Source organism: Bombyx mandarina, chromosome 23 (genome assembly GCF_030267445.1).
Source record: "Bombyx mandarina strain Sakado chromosome 23, ASM3026744v2".
Taxonomy (NCBI): Eukaryota; Metazoa; Arthropoda; class Insecta; order Lepidoptera; family Bombycidae; genus Bombyx; species Bombyx mandarina.
Window position 1 is genome coordinate 1,684,444 of NC_143229.1, and position 13,673 is coordinate 1,698,116.

Consider the following 13,673-nt stretch of genomic DNA (forward strand, 5'->3'; position numbering starts at 1 on the left):
AAAGTTGATTATCGATAAAGTTGATTATTGAAAACATTTTCTGAAAACAAATCGTAGCTAGATCGATTTATCGGCCCCGAAATCCCCTGTATACTAAATGTTATGAAAACCGTTGGAGCCGTTTCCGAGATCCAGAATAAATATATATATACAAGAATTGCTCGTTTAAAGGTATAAGATAAGATAAGATTTAAAGACTGGTATTTTTCACCTCATATTATGTATATTACAATGTTACATTATATTTTTATGTTGGTTAATTGAATATACATAGCAAACTGGTCGTGGTTTCATTTGAAAACCACGTATTCGAATCACGGAGGGCTCAATGTCACAAACTTGTAATATTCTAGAATTATTGCACGGTATGGAAATGCCTGCACGTAGTTCAGTGGCTGAAGGCATGAATAAATAAACATATAATCCAATTTTCGAATTGAACTTGTGTCTATAAAAGTTTTACGGCTGGCTTAAAATGCATCCTTATTTTAACACTATCGGAATTTCAATAGGACCTAACCAGAAAAATTCAAGTTCTGAGAACGATACTTTCTGTGCAAAGTTTGTACCTACTAAATTCTGATTAAATTTCATTGTATCAAATTGGCCAACGATATCAATTTCAATTGTTTAATTAGCTTTTCTGTCGGCAGGTGCACGTCGCTTAATGTCATAAGAGATCCATACGCTACCCGCGGTGGCTCGAGTGGCTCAGGAGATGGGGGCACATCCCCACTTCGTCGGACCTACGAACCCCCAGGGATGGTCACTTCGGCCAGAGACAGCAGATCCCTTCCACCGAACACACGAATCAACACAACTACCTCACCAGCGCCAAAGTCTGCTTCGGCCGACTCAGTTTACACCATAGTCATCAGACTACCGGACGCCGATACGGAAAGAGCGACAATTAAAATGATCACCGAAGAGTCGCCTCCGTCTATGGCTAGACCTCACTACCGGCCTACGAGAGGAGACTCTGAGCTAAACCTACATCCGGCCGGCCACGCGGCGTTGACGCGACGAACTTCACACATACAGGACGTTCGAATACCGCTCAACGCCAAAATCATACCTAAACAACTGGCCGGCAAAGGCTTGACTAAGCAACCAAAGAAAAAGAAGACACAGGAAAAGAAACAGGAGACGAAAGCAGCCAAGACTCTCTCAGCCATCCTGCTGTCGTTCATCATAACGTGGACCCCGTACAACATCCTGGTGTTGCTGAAGCCCCTGACGGCTTGCACGAAATGCATTCCGGCCGAGTTGTGGTCGTTTTTCTACGCTCTCTGTTATATCAATTCGACTATAAACCCGGTGTGCTACGCGCTGTGCAACGCCACCTTCCGGAGGACGTACGTCAGGATCCTGACGTGCAAGTGGCACAACCGCAACCGGGAGGCGATGACTCGTGGGGTTTATAATTAGCGCCAGTTCGTGAGCTTGTGGTGGACCCACCGTTGGGTTCGGTGCCAAAATGAAATTGCCCAGTTTTGGTACTTGGATTTCAATGTACACCTAAATCCCATAACGTTGTCTAATATATGTATATCTTATTCTATTTTTTGGGTTAATTCGTTTAATTGATTCTGAAAAATTTTAAGGTACTTTTATTTATTTGGACTTTCCAACTTGAAAGTGATTTTAAAACTGTATTTTATTATTTTTAAGCACGTAGTGTCTGTCTATAAAAGCACCGAATAAATATGCGTGAGAAATAAATAAAATGACAAATAAAAAAATATATTAATAAAACAATTTTTAACGGAAATTTATTTAAAACCTCAAAAACGTGTCGATTTCAGTCATTTGGTCGTCTGTCCGGTTTATTGACAATGACGAACTTTAGTGTCCACACCGAGAGCTTTAGTTTGTTTGGGAATTAAACGTACAATGATTTCGTTAAGTTGTGACAAATTGTTTTTAATTACCTTTATTAGTTAGTGATTTCACCGTCCCGTCCATTTGTAGATGTATTTTAAAAATTATTTCATTGTTTACATAATTTTTTTGTTCATTATGTTTTATCTGTTTTCTTTATTGTGTCCTTCGAAATTTTAATACCTGATGATTATCAATCAAATTCAATAATCAATTTTTGATCGGGAATAAATCAATTATTTTGATTCCAGTACATATAAACAAGGTTTCTTTAAGTTAAAACAAGAATTTAATTATTTTTTCGAAGACTCAATAAAGAAACAAATACACTGTTAAAAAAATGTTGATTCAATTTAAATAATGCTCTAAAAAATGTAAGGGTAACAAATATACTAAGTATTTTAGTTATAGTAACGAATAAATATGTAGTGGTAATTCTAGTCATTTGTACTTCGCCATCTTGGAACCTTACTTAGGCTTTTTTGATAAATTTTATTTTAACATTGGTATTGTTTGCCTCACAATACTATATTATATACTTAAGTCGTTGTTTATTTTATATATTTTTTATATTACGTTGTGTATTTATTATATTTTGATTTAAAATATTCCTTGAAGCGTGTTTGCTCTAGTTTTGCTCAATTTTCTAAATTTTATATTTTCTCTTCAATAATTTCTTTTTAAATACTAAAGTAATATATTACATTCATCACGGAATTTTTAATTATACTTATAAATACTTCGTTTGGATTGATTATCCAAATCTTCTAGTTTTTCTCAAAGTTTATTAGATTAAATGGTAACCCATTTCATTAAGCGCATTATTATTATAAATCTTTAATTACATTTAATTAATTAATTTAAGCATTTCTTTCTTTATTTCTTCAAGGAATAATTCTTGAAGTCTAACAGAGCAGTGATTAGCCAGAATCAATATTAAATAATATCTTTTAACTAATTCTTCTGGATGTATCTGAATGTTGTGATTTGTAATTGTAAAAATATAGACATAAAATGACCCTTGAATAAATTTAAATTTAAAATAATGCTTCATACATTTTAAATTCCTTTAATTCAAATTTTAGTCGACCGAACTGTATTTAATCTAAATATGTAATACATCCATTTATTATTTCTGATCTAATGGCGACAATAAATAAAAACGCGCTAACTGCTTGATTTTTATTCAAATTATTGAGTAAATTTCGAGAAACTACCATTTTTAACTACCATTTTTTCTTTTAACGGGAAACAGATGCTATAATAAAACAACAAATAAACAATAACATTTTGATTTATCTAGTATTATATCTTAGGTCTGCGGTCATTAACATCACTAAATCTGTTATAATGCCCATGAATTCTTCGTTTACCACAAGTGAGGCATTATTTTAAACTTTACTCAAACTTTCGGAATATTTTAATAAAATATTCAATAATCCTTCAATATTATATATGTAGCTATGACATTTTAATCTCAATGTATGTGTCTTTGAATACTTACAGGCCACTATTGGAACTAAAACTTAATTCATAAGAGATGACAAGTGAGGGGGGCGCGCTCGCGACAATAGACACAATCTTTTGACTCGTTTTTCTATAATATTGTTACGCACTGCGGTTTGGAATAAATAAATGTTCCACCAAAGTACAACTTAAAACTGTATTTATCACTTAGAGCACACACAGAACACTTTAAAATTCTCAATTCGCTTCTTCCGTTTCGCTTCAGGTGATCCGTTCGCTGTTTCGCTTCGAGTAGTTCCGATTATTTACTGACTGCGTACCATTTCTACAACGCTTTCCATACGACATCCCTAGAATTATCGAGAATATTCGAATTCCAATAAGTCGAGTATTGTGTGTTTCCGCTATCTGACAATAGATGGCGTTGTACTTCTCGAGTGTTCTAGAAGTTACTAGATCCTTCGATATTCGTTCGGCTATTCGGCGATAGATGGCGTTACTCTTACCGGTGTAACAATATGTTTGTAGTCTGAAAAGAGTTCCGGAGTTCATACATCACGTTAATATTCGCGATGCCAATGATAATTCTTTTCAAATTAAATAAGCGACTAGCACTAGATTGAAGTCTTCACAGAACGTTTTATGTTTAATCGGGAAATGAATACGATATTAGGATCACGATATTAAACGAGGCGTGTGGAGAGTATAAGCGGTAGGCAACTACTTGGCTGTGCCCCTGGCATTGCTGACGTCCATGAGCGACGGTAACCACTTACCATCAGGTGGGTCGATTTTTGGCGAGAAGCAGTCCTATGTTCCTGTTTGTCAACCATTGTAAAGTACACAAGACATTCCGGCATCTCAAGATGGCGGACGGTGATTACTTCGTGACGACACTGGACTCAGTCGTCATTCAAACGGTCGTCTGGTGTAGTGGTAAGTGACATGGTCACTACACAAGGGGGTCGCGGGTTCGAATCCCGCCAAGGGAAGATATTTCTATGATAAATATAAATGTCTTTTCCAGGGTTGTGGATGTATATTACATACATGTATGCGTATAATAAAAATCTTACATTTATTTCCGTTATCTGGTACTTGTAACACAAGTTCTTTACGAACTTAGCACGGGACCAGTTAACGTGGCGTGATTGTTATTAAATATGTATATGTATGTATATGTATTTACCATCATACTCCACACTACCACTACAGCTCCGACGTAGACTTATACTGAGATTTGCTAAAATCATGTCATCTTTTATGAATTAATAATGTAATTAATATATTATATTCTGAATGATATCTGAATATACAATAACCAAATCATACAACGATTTCATAATTTAATTAGTCTAATAATTATGTTATCGTTTCGATTCGCTTAAAAAGGTACGAAGAAGGCATCGTGTTTATGTATTTGACGTTTACATACTAATAAATAAATAATACAAAATGCAATAAATATACATCTAAATTATAATACTCACCACATCACCAATTAAGACCGAGATGGATTATGTTTGATTGCGAAAATGCTTTGATACTTTCAATTACAAAAATAAATGTCGTTTTCAGAGAAATAGAGTTTGCGATGTTTTTTTTTTTTTCGTAAATCGCCTTGAAACCGATTTAAGGTAATGGTGAAATGATGAAAATGTTCAATTTGAAAAGTCGAATAAATTAATATCCGATCTAATGTCTCTGATGTCTCGAAATTTTCTAGATGAAAAAGTTCGATTGAGAAATCTTGTCTGGCTTAAATATGCAGCGGTAGTAGTCATAGAACAGAAGATTTATATTTGAAAGATACCTGAATCACGCTAACAAATTTTCAGGAGATGTTTGCAAATGTACTACTCCGACTACTTTTGGACCGTTAGTCTACCGAGTAAATTCACCCGTTCGCTGGAAGATTCGCGATTTCGATCCGGTGGCAGATTCTGCGACGCACTACTCTTGCTAGGGCTAGTGTTAGCAAATTCCCTCAGGTTGAGCCCGTGAGCTAACCTACCCGTCCTGGGGTAACTGGAATAGCCCCTTAGGCCAGGTCCAGTGAATAGGTAGAGGAAAAAACCGGAAGAAGTTTTAATTTCCCTCATAACTATTTTAAATAAGCAATTCGTACGCGTAATACAAGCGAATCGAAGCGATATCTGATACTTTTTCGCAACAAATTTATTTATTATAGATCCTTGTCGCAATATATAACTTAAAATAAAACTTAATAATGTATTATGTATCCGTGCTCCATTAAAATGTAAATATTGTGAGATCCTTCAAAACTGTAAATAATATTTGTATCACTTTAATAAATATTTACATACATTGAAATAATGTTAAGAATGTGTATGTGTCGTGTAAATGTTCCTTATTTGTTTATCAAAATTTTACTAAATATATTATTAAAATTTGGTGTTTAGATGTAAAATTTTAAATCGTTTTCGTCATTCATGATCGCCAGTGTGATTGTGGCGGATTGATATACATAGATGTAGTAACAGATAAATAGAAGATCGTAACTTCTAGAATGTGCGATACAAATTGAACATTGGTGTACTTATCATCTATGACTGTATAACTATTATTCCAATAACGTGTAGACCAATGCTTCTAGTGCCACATGAGTGTGACTCACACATCTGTCTGTGGGCTCACTAATACTCACGGCTGGCAGCTCGAGTTAATGTCAGCATAACACAGAGATATCCTTAAACTCTTTGATAATGATACATTTTAAAAATCCGAATCGAGATTTCGTTTTTTCAACCGACTTCATTAAAATGTGGAGAGCTCTCATTGCGACTGTAATTTACGTTATGTTGTTACCCCAGATTTTTTTCTATGTGAACCGATTTTGAAGGTTCTTTTTTCATTTCAAAGCTAGGTGCTTCTAATGTGGTCCCCTTTTAAATGTTATCAGGATCTGACTAGTTGTTTTAACATTAAGCTGACTTGTCTATATTTATGATATTCTGATTTTAGTTCGCTTAAGTCCAATTTCTTTTCAGTTAAAATATTTTGTCAAGAGCACTTTTTTTTTTAATTATAGATTATGAATGTTGTATCATTTATAGTATTACGGAAAGAACTTAAAATCCACAGATCCTTCACAGTGCATAACTTAATTCCTTGACTTCGACTATATTTCATAAACGTCATAAGTGATTTCGAATTTCTGGCCTCAAAGTCCGAGGAGGTTCGTGGAATATAAAGGGCATGATGGGACCCGATGTTTAGCGGATTTTTTTATTGAGCTTGTAGGCAGATGGGCATACGGCCCATCTGAGTGGTTTCCGTCGTCCATAGACCTCAGCAATACTAAGGACAGGGCCAAGCCGTTAAGTACTCTAGTACTAAAGTAAGTAAGGATTGTGGATGAGGATGATATAAAAGGCACACTCGCTCCCGTCCTCACTGTTTTACATTACTTTAGACATCAAAGTCTTTGCAATTAAACTTACAGCCACTAAATTCCGTGTAATAAAATACGCTATTAGAACATTATAAAATAATAAACACTTTTAGCTGGTTAGCTGGAACTTTAAAATGTAGATATTCGCGAAAGTCTAAAAACAATTCGTTAAGCCCTTGGTACAGCCTGAATATTGCGCTGATGGCACTGAGTCAATAATCTACAAGCAAGTTCCACGAACAACTAAATGAGCTTTCAAATCGCCTAAGCCAGGAGCTCTCAAACTTATTTTACTACTGCCCCTTGCACTTTGAGAATAAATTACTTTTTAGCGCCCCCATTTTTTTCACTTATTTCAAAACCATTATAGGGAGAGCTCAGTCGGTGTCTAAGAGTCCTCCTAGTTGAAATTACAAATCGCCTCCCAAGCCACTACGCACCGCCCCCTTTTTTTTCTGGGTCTCTTACCGCCTCTTACCGCCCTCCTTTAGGCCTGCAGCGCGCACAAGGGGGTTATCGCCCACTTTGGGAAAGGCTGGCCTAAATGAAGTGGTGGAAAATAAAATCGGGCACACAAGTAACAGTTCAAATTTAAATATTAATTTTGGAGTATTTATTGTGGATCGTGAGTAGAGCAATTATACATTAGATGTCTTCATGATAATTAATTGTCATTGAGTGTGATTTTTGCATGCTCAATATTCTTTGGATATTACATTTCCTATTGAACACGAATTATTCCTTTAATATTATGCAACTAAATGCTACGAATGGTATTCTAATTGCATACTCTCGTGAGGTAACAGGTAGGAACATCTGTTTGTCTCTATTTAACCTATCTGCCTCTATTTATCTGTCTCTATTTAACCTATCTAGGTTAAATATAATTTCGCCAAACCATTATCTATAGCTGTGGAAGTTTTGTTTAAGTTGCAGAAATAAACGGAAAATATTTGTATTATGCAAATCAGCAAGATCAGTTCGTATCTTAATAAGACGCGTAATGTATAATACTTGTGTTAATGCTAGTATGTCCTGGTATAATACTATGTTACGCCCCGAATTGCTGAGATAATTATGTATTTAAACGTTCTCACGAACAAATGGACAATTGTTTCTAATAAAGAACAAGAATTGTGGGATAAAACTGCATATTTAATTGTGCATCCACTACGGCTAGGCTAACGGCCTAATGAGTCTAATAGCAAAGCAGTCGCAATCTTATTTCGATGATAAAAGATTTCATTTCAATGCAATTAAGTCTTTAGTATTTGGTTCTGAGATTTACTCCTTTCTATCCCAATCCATTACGTGCTGGTAATACGTGGAACTGTAGTATAAATAGCCCTTTTGATTTGTACGGTCTCTCTCCAAAATACTTTATTTTGAAAAAAAGCGAGTTAAAATAATACAATGATTGGAGTGTCTTTTTAAGTGTGCAAGCCTTTACTAGGAGGATCTCCCAGTAATATTTACGTGATTTATCTTTTAAATACATGTTTCCATGTATGTTAACGATCGTAGTATTTATAGATGTATTAAATATAGCTTGTTAGGGGTCAGTTCTCGGTTTTGGACCCTTGTTCTTGTGAGTCCGCACAGGGTAGGTACCACCACCCCGTCTATTTCGGCCATGAAGCAGTAATGCGTTTCGGTTTGAAGGGTGGGGCAGCCGTTGTAACTATACTGAGACCATAGAACTCATGTCTCAAGGTGGGTGGCGGCATTTGCGTTGTAGATGTGTATTGGCTTCGGTAACCACTTAACACCAGGTGGGCTGTGAGCTCGTCCATCCATCTACGCAATAAAAAAATATTTAATGAACATAAATTGACAAATGCTCGCCAAGTTAAGATAAACAAAAGCTAGCAGCCGGCTCACTGTTGACCTCGCGCGTCAGCTCAATGCTATGTTGGTTACATTGCGTGCAGCACGCAATGCATTAAAAATAGTATATTTCAAATTACATTTTGCAGTCGTTGCAACTGCGATGCATTACCGGCGGTCATGGTTTTCGAGAACAGTCCCTTGACGTCCGCCATATTTACTCTGTTCATCCTAATCATTACTGTTAACGCGCACAGTAAATTAGTTTAAAAGAATTTAATTAAATATATTTTCTCGTATGTCCTCCATTTCTAGATTCTAGTCGTGATCGTCTTGTTCGTGACATTGAATATGTAACGCTGTAGTTGTAGTTACTAAGCGGTGGAGTTTCAAGATTTTTGTCTAAGGCACAATTAAAACAATTATCATAGTAATTCTCCATTAACTTTTTTTTATTCCCAAATACAAAAAGTACTGATTTCGTATGGTTTCGGGGGTATTTAGAGAGGATGGCATTTCCGCTAGGTACTACTGTCTTGACAGTTTCAGTAATTTCAGTCAACGATGATTAATTAGGGGGGAAAAAATAAGCGTGTCCCTGCCATTACAATTTCGAACATAGAGTAGCTATCATTTATATTTGTATAATCTGTGGTCAATGTAAGTTTTTAAATGTTGAATGAAATCTCACAGCTATATTTAAACTGTGTTAGACGTGTCATAGTCGAATGTACATAAAAATTAAATGTGAATGTGTCTGATCAAATATTTTTTCTTTATTTCTTCATGTTAATTGCACAGTTCAGCCATATTATAAATCTTAAATAGACGTGTTAAGTTCAAGAAAAGAGGAAAATATAAGTTGATTAATTTTACAGTGGTATTGCACAGACACAAGATTTTTTTGTCGAAAAGATCATAGATGACATAAAGAGAATGTTCTTCATAATATAAAAAGCACGATTTCTCTATGGCAGATTTTTTTTCCTATACACATCTTCTTGCATTACAAACGTTAATTATTCGATAATTTTATAAAATATTTAAGCATTGTACTAAAATATAATAATTTGATCTATTAAATTACTTCTACTGTATATAAAACATAATATTTGACATCAAATAATGCGATAATTATTGTATTATTCAGGGCTGGCTTGTTTATCCATAAAATTATTGAAATTATAGTATCTTCATTAACCGATTCAAAGTACTAATTGCTTTTTTGTATGTGTCTGAATTTTCTGTGCCAATTATTTTTATGTGAAAGAGACCATAAAAAAAACTTAAACGTGTTCGAGCTTGTATTGCTTTGCCAGCACATTGTTTTACTATAACTAAACATTAGTTATAATTATTATTAATCTAATTTGATGTCTACCCAGTGCTTACATTTTCTTTAGCGCCTATTTAAATTGTCATCTCATTAAACATCCGAAATCACCTCTCCTACGAATATTTATTACGCAAAACTTTATTTAAAAATAATAATGAAACGGTAGTGTTGCCAATGTAACAAAATATAAATTTAGAAGTATGAATTTTTAAATATCGAACTAAAATATGTGTACATACACATTTCATATAATTATATTCGTGTACTAATGATATATCGTTTTTCAAACGTTTTTAAATAAATCAATGTTGTAAGTGTGTGCGTGTGTATGTGTGTGTGTGTATTCTAAATCGAAAATTTATAATGCAATGTAATTTTTAAAGTATTTATAAGATTCACGTGGTTACCTCAAATGTTTCTGTTGACTGTTTTCAATGACCGAACTCTGCAGGGTTTGTATCAAAATGAAATGCTTTTGGGCTCAGCGATTCTAATTTGATGCAAATTTTGTTAAGACGCGTTCCGGTTTTTTTTTAATACTTGAACGCACTCGTTGTAATAATCAAACAGTTTTAATGCAAACCATATTGTGGTTCTCCCAAACAACCTTACTATACATATTTGAGGTAGCAACGTCATTATCGGATTCCTGAATAATGAAGTTTTAGATTTTCGATTTTATTCGATTAAAAAAAAAACTTGTAAATCTAACATGAGTGTAAAACGAACTGAAAAAAACTTAATTTAAAAATATTAATATTACCGTGTCGTGTATCTTGTAGTGTCGTAAACTATTTAGTAAAGGCGCTTTTTACTATGAGCGTTTTGAACGCGCGTTCGTTAAGAACAAAAAAAAAAAAACAAAAAACCGCCAAGTTAGTTAGTTAGTGTAATTCAATTCGAAATTTAAAATCTTCTTACCGTTTAACTTTATTGAAATTTAATTTTATTGAAAATTGGAAATAAATTACAACTTCATTTATGTGTACTTTATATTTCGGAGCGAAGGGACTAAATACTTCTTGATAATGTTAAAAATATCCTCATTATTTGCGTTTTTCCGTACGTACATATATCGGCGATTATCAGAATTAATCTAACCGTTTATGTCCATCTGAGGTATCTACTTCTGCCAAAATATATTCTATCGACGTGGATTTTCCTGTCTCGTTTCACTCAATAACTCGAATTTAAGAAGTCGATTACATTACATTCTCAACGGGATAAAGCAAGTTTATAATTAAATGAATAAATAAATGTGGTAGGTCCTTACTGGTGGTAGGACCTGTTGTGAGTCCGCGCGGGTAGGTACCACCGCCCTGCCTATTTCTGCCGTGAAGCAGTAATGCGTTTCGGTTTGAAGGGTGGGGCAGCCGTTGTAACTATACTGAGACCTTACAACTTATATCTCAAGGTGGGTGGCGCATTTACGTTGTAGATGTCTATGGGCTCCAGTAACCACTTAACTCCAGGTGGGCTGAGAGCTCGTCCACCAATCTAAGCAATAAAAAAAAATAATGTAAAAAACAAAAACTTTATACAAGATACAAGAGAAATGTTTAGATAAATTATGCTTTTGTAACAGTACAAAGATTCAATTTAAAATAAAAAGATAAATATTTAAACTAACGAGTACAAGTTGAACGCATATTCTTTTCAACCAGTTATAATAAGGAATCTATTGATGAAAAATATATTCGAAAATAGCTAAAATAATTGTGGAGAAAGAATTGAATAAAGAATTCGAGTGAAAAAATATTTCTAAACGAACCGCGTGTTTTCAAACGCTCTTAGTAATGTGCGTCTAATTAAAATACATCTCGATAAGTATTATTATAGATATTCAATGGGGTTTTGCATGAAGTAATATGTAGTGATGTGCCAAGGTATTGATAAAAAATTGTCTAAAGGATTATTATTAGTGTAATTCAATTCGAAATTTAAAATCTTTTTGCCGTTTAACTTTATTGAAATTTAATTTTATAAAAAATTTAAAATAACTTACAATTTGATTTATGTGTACTTTATATTTCGGAGCGAAGGGACTAAATACTCCTTGATAATGTAAGGTATCAAATGCATTTTGATACTGAAAGTCTGTCATGCATAATCGTAAGATCCCTTTGCTTCCTGTAAAATGAATATCTAGTCTTACATTAAAATAAAATGCTCAAATGTTTTGTTTTCGTAAGCCTGACCAAACTATGTACGTTATTAAAATGGTATTTAAGTGATTTAAGCATGTTTTTAACTGAATTCATTAATGTTTTCAACCAACTTCTCTTCAAATTTCGATAACACAACATAAATATACAATCAAGCTAACAAGTAGATTGCATTATTCGAAGGATATCAACATAAATGTATTCGCTGTATTGTTGGATAATTATTACTAAATTCATAATATAAGACAGAGTGGAAGAGTCGGGTTGACGTTTATGTATATTTTTAATTACCCTTGGGACTGGTTAAAGCCAATCACGCCAACACAGGACCGTATCGTGAGGATACTTAAATAACACTGCGGCTCGACATTTCAAACCTCCGCATGCGCTACTTCCTTTTTAAGTTTTCAATGATTTATTGAGATGCTTTTCGCTCAGTGCAAAGAAAATCTTTCTTTCTAAGTATCGCACCTCGTGCTAGTTAGGTCACTATGAAAATAAAAATCTAATCTAGAGATGGTTCTAAACGATAAAAAAAACGGAGATGAATATAAAAAAATTGTTTTATTTTATTTGTTAATTGTTATGTTTTGTTATATTTTATTTTATTTGTTATATTTTGTCAATTAAATGTACAATATTATATGCTTCCTATTAATTGTACATTTCGTTGAAAATGATTCAGTATTTTAGGTTAGGAAAGTAATGACATACTATATTGGGGACTTTTTGGCGGGAACGCGAGGAGTGAAGTTGTGTGATTTGTTTTATTTTGTCTACATAGTGTTCCTTCAGATGTGTAATAGCGGTGGTTTATTAACAGTTTCATATCTGTGAAAGTGCACAAATATGGGAAAATGAAACAAAGCCGCTGGACGTAACTTCCCGGGATCCTAAAAAAAGTCCACTGAAAAAATCTCAGTAAAAGACCACCATTTTACTGAGATTATATTTCATTACATATCATTTCATTTCATTTAATGCCATGTTTCTAATTAACTTCATTTCATTTCATAATATCCTTTTTCATATAAAAAAGTTTTCATTAAAATTCTTATTAAAATAAGACTTGACCTAAAGGTCTTAGTTACCAGATCATAAAATCCCTTAAATATCTTGTATTTGACCTTAGTTGAGACTACCTATTAATATTTCATGGTATTCCCGAAAAGATTTTGGCGCCACATTGTGACAGCTGTCAAGTTCAAAAAAAGAAGGTTGGTTGAAAATATACCTTAATGTACCGTACTTACTATCTTATTCGTATAAGCAAATTTTTGATTGTCCTCGTGCGTGCAAATTTTATTATTATTATTATGTCTCAAATATTTAGAATCTTTATTAATCGTTGTACAATTTTAGCGAAATCACCACGGTAATTTAAAAAAATATAATATATAATGAAATAAAATAACGATTATTGTATTTAAATTTAAAATATGAATGTGGTTTTTTGTAAGTTATTTTAAACATTAATCCATGTTTTTGTATAACCAAAGACAATAAAAATTTAACTAAAATTATTGTTGTTTTCATTTGTACTCGATATATTTCGTAAAACTCATGAATTTTAATTACGAAT

The 13,673-nt window shown here is 33.5% G+C and overlaps 1 protein-coding gene across 1 annotated transcript in view; it reads left to right on the forward strand.

Moving 5' to 3' along the window:
* The window catches only part of mAChR-A (muscarinic Acetylcholine Receptor, A-type), a 92,764-nt gene extending 81,578 nt beyond the window's left edge, over positions 1-11,186 (forward strand). The window contains exon 5 of the mRNA XM_028179756.2: positions 654-11,186. Coding sequence (XP_028035557.1) covers positions 654-1,428 — 775 coding nt within the window. The 3' untranslated portion in view covers positions 1,429-11,186. The remainder of the gene's footprint in view (positions 1-653) is intronic.
* The last annotated feature ends 2,487 nt before the right edge of the window (positions 11,187-13,673 follow it).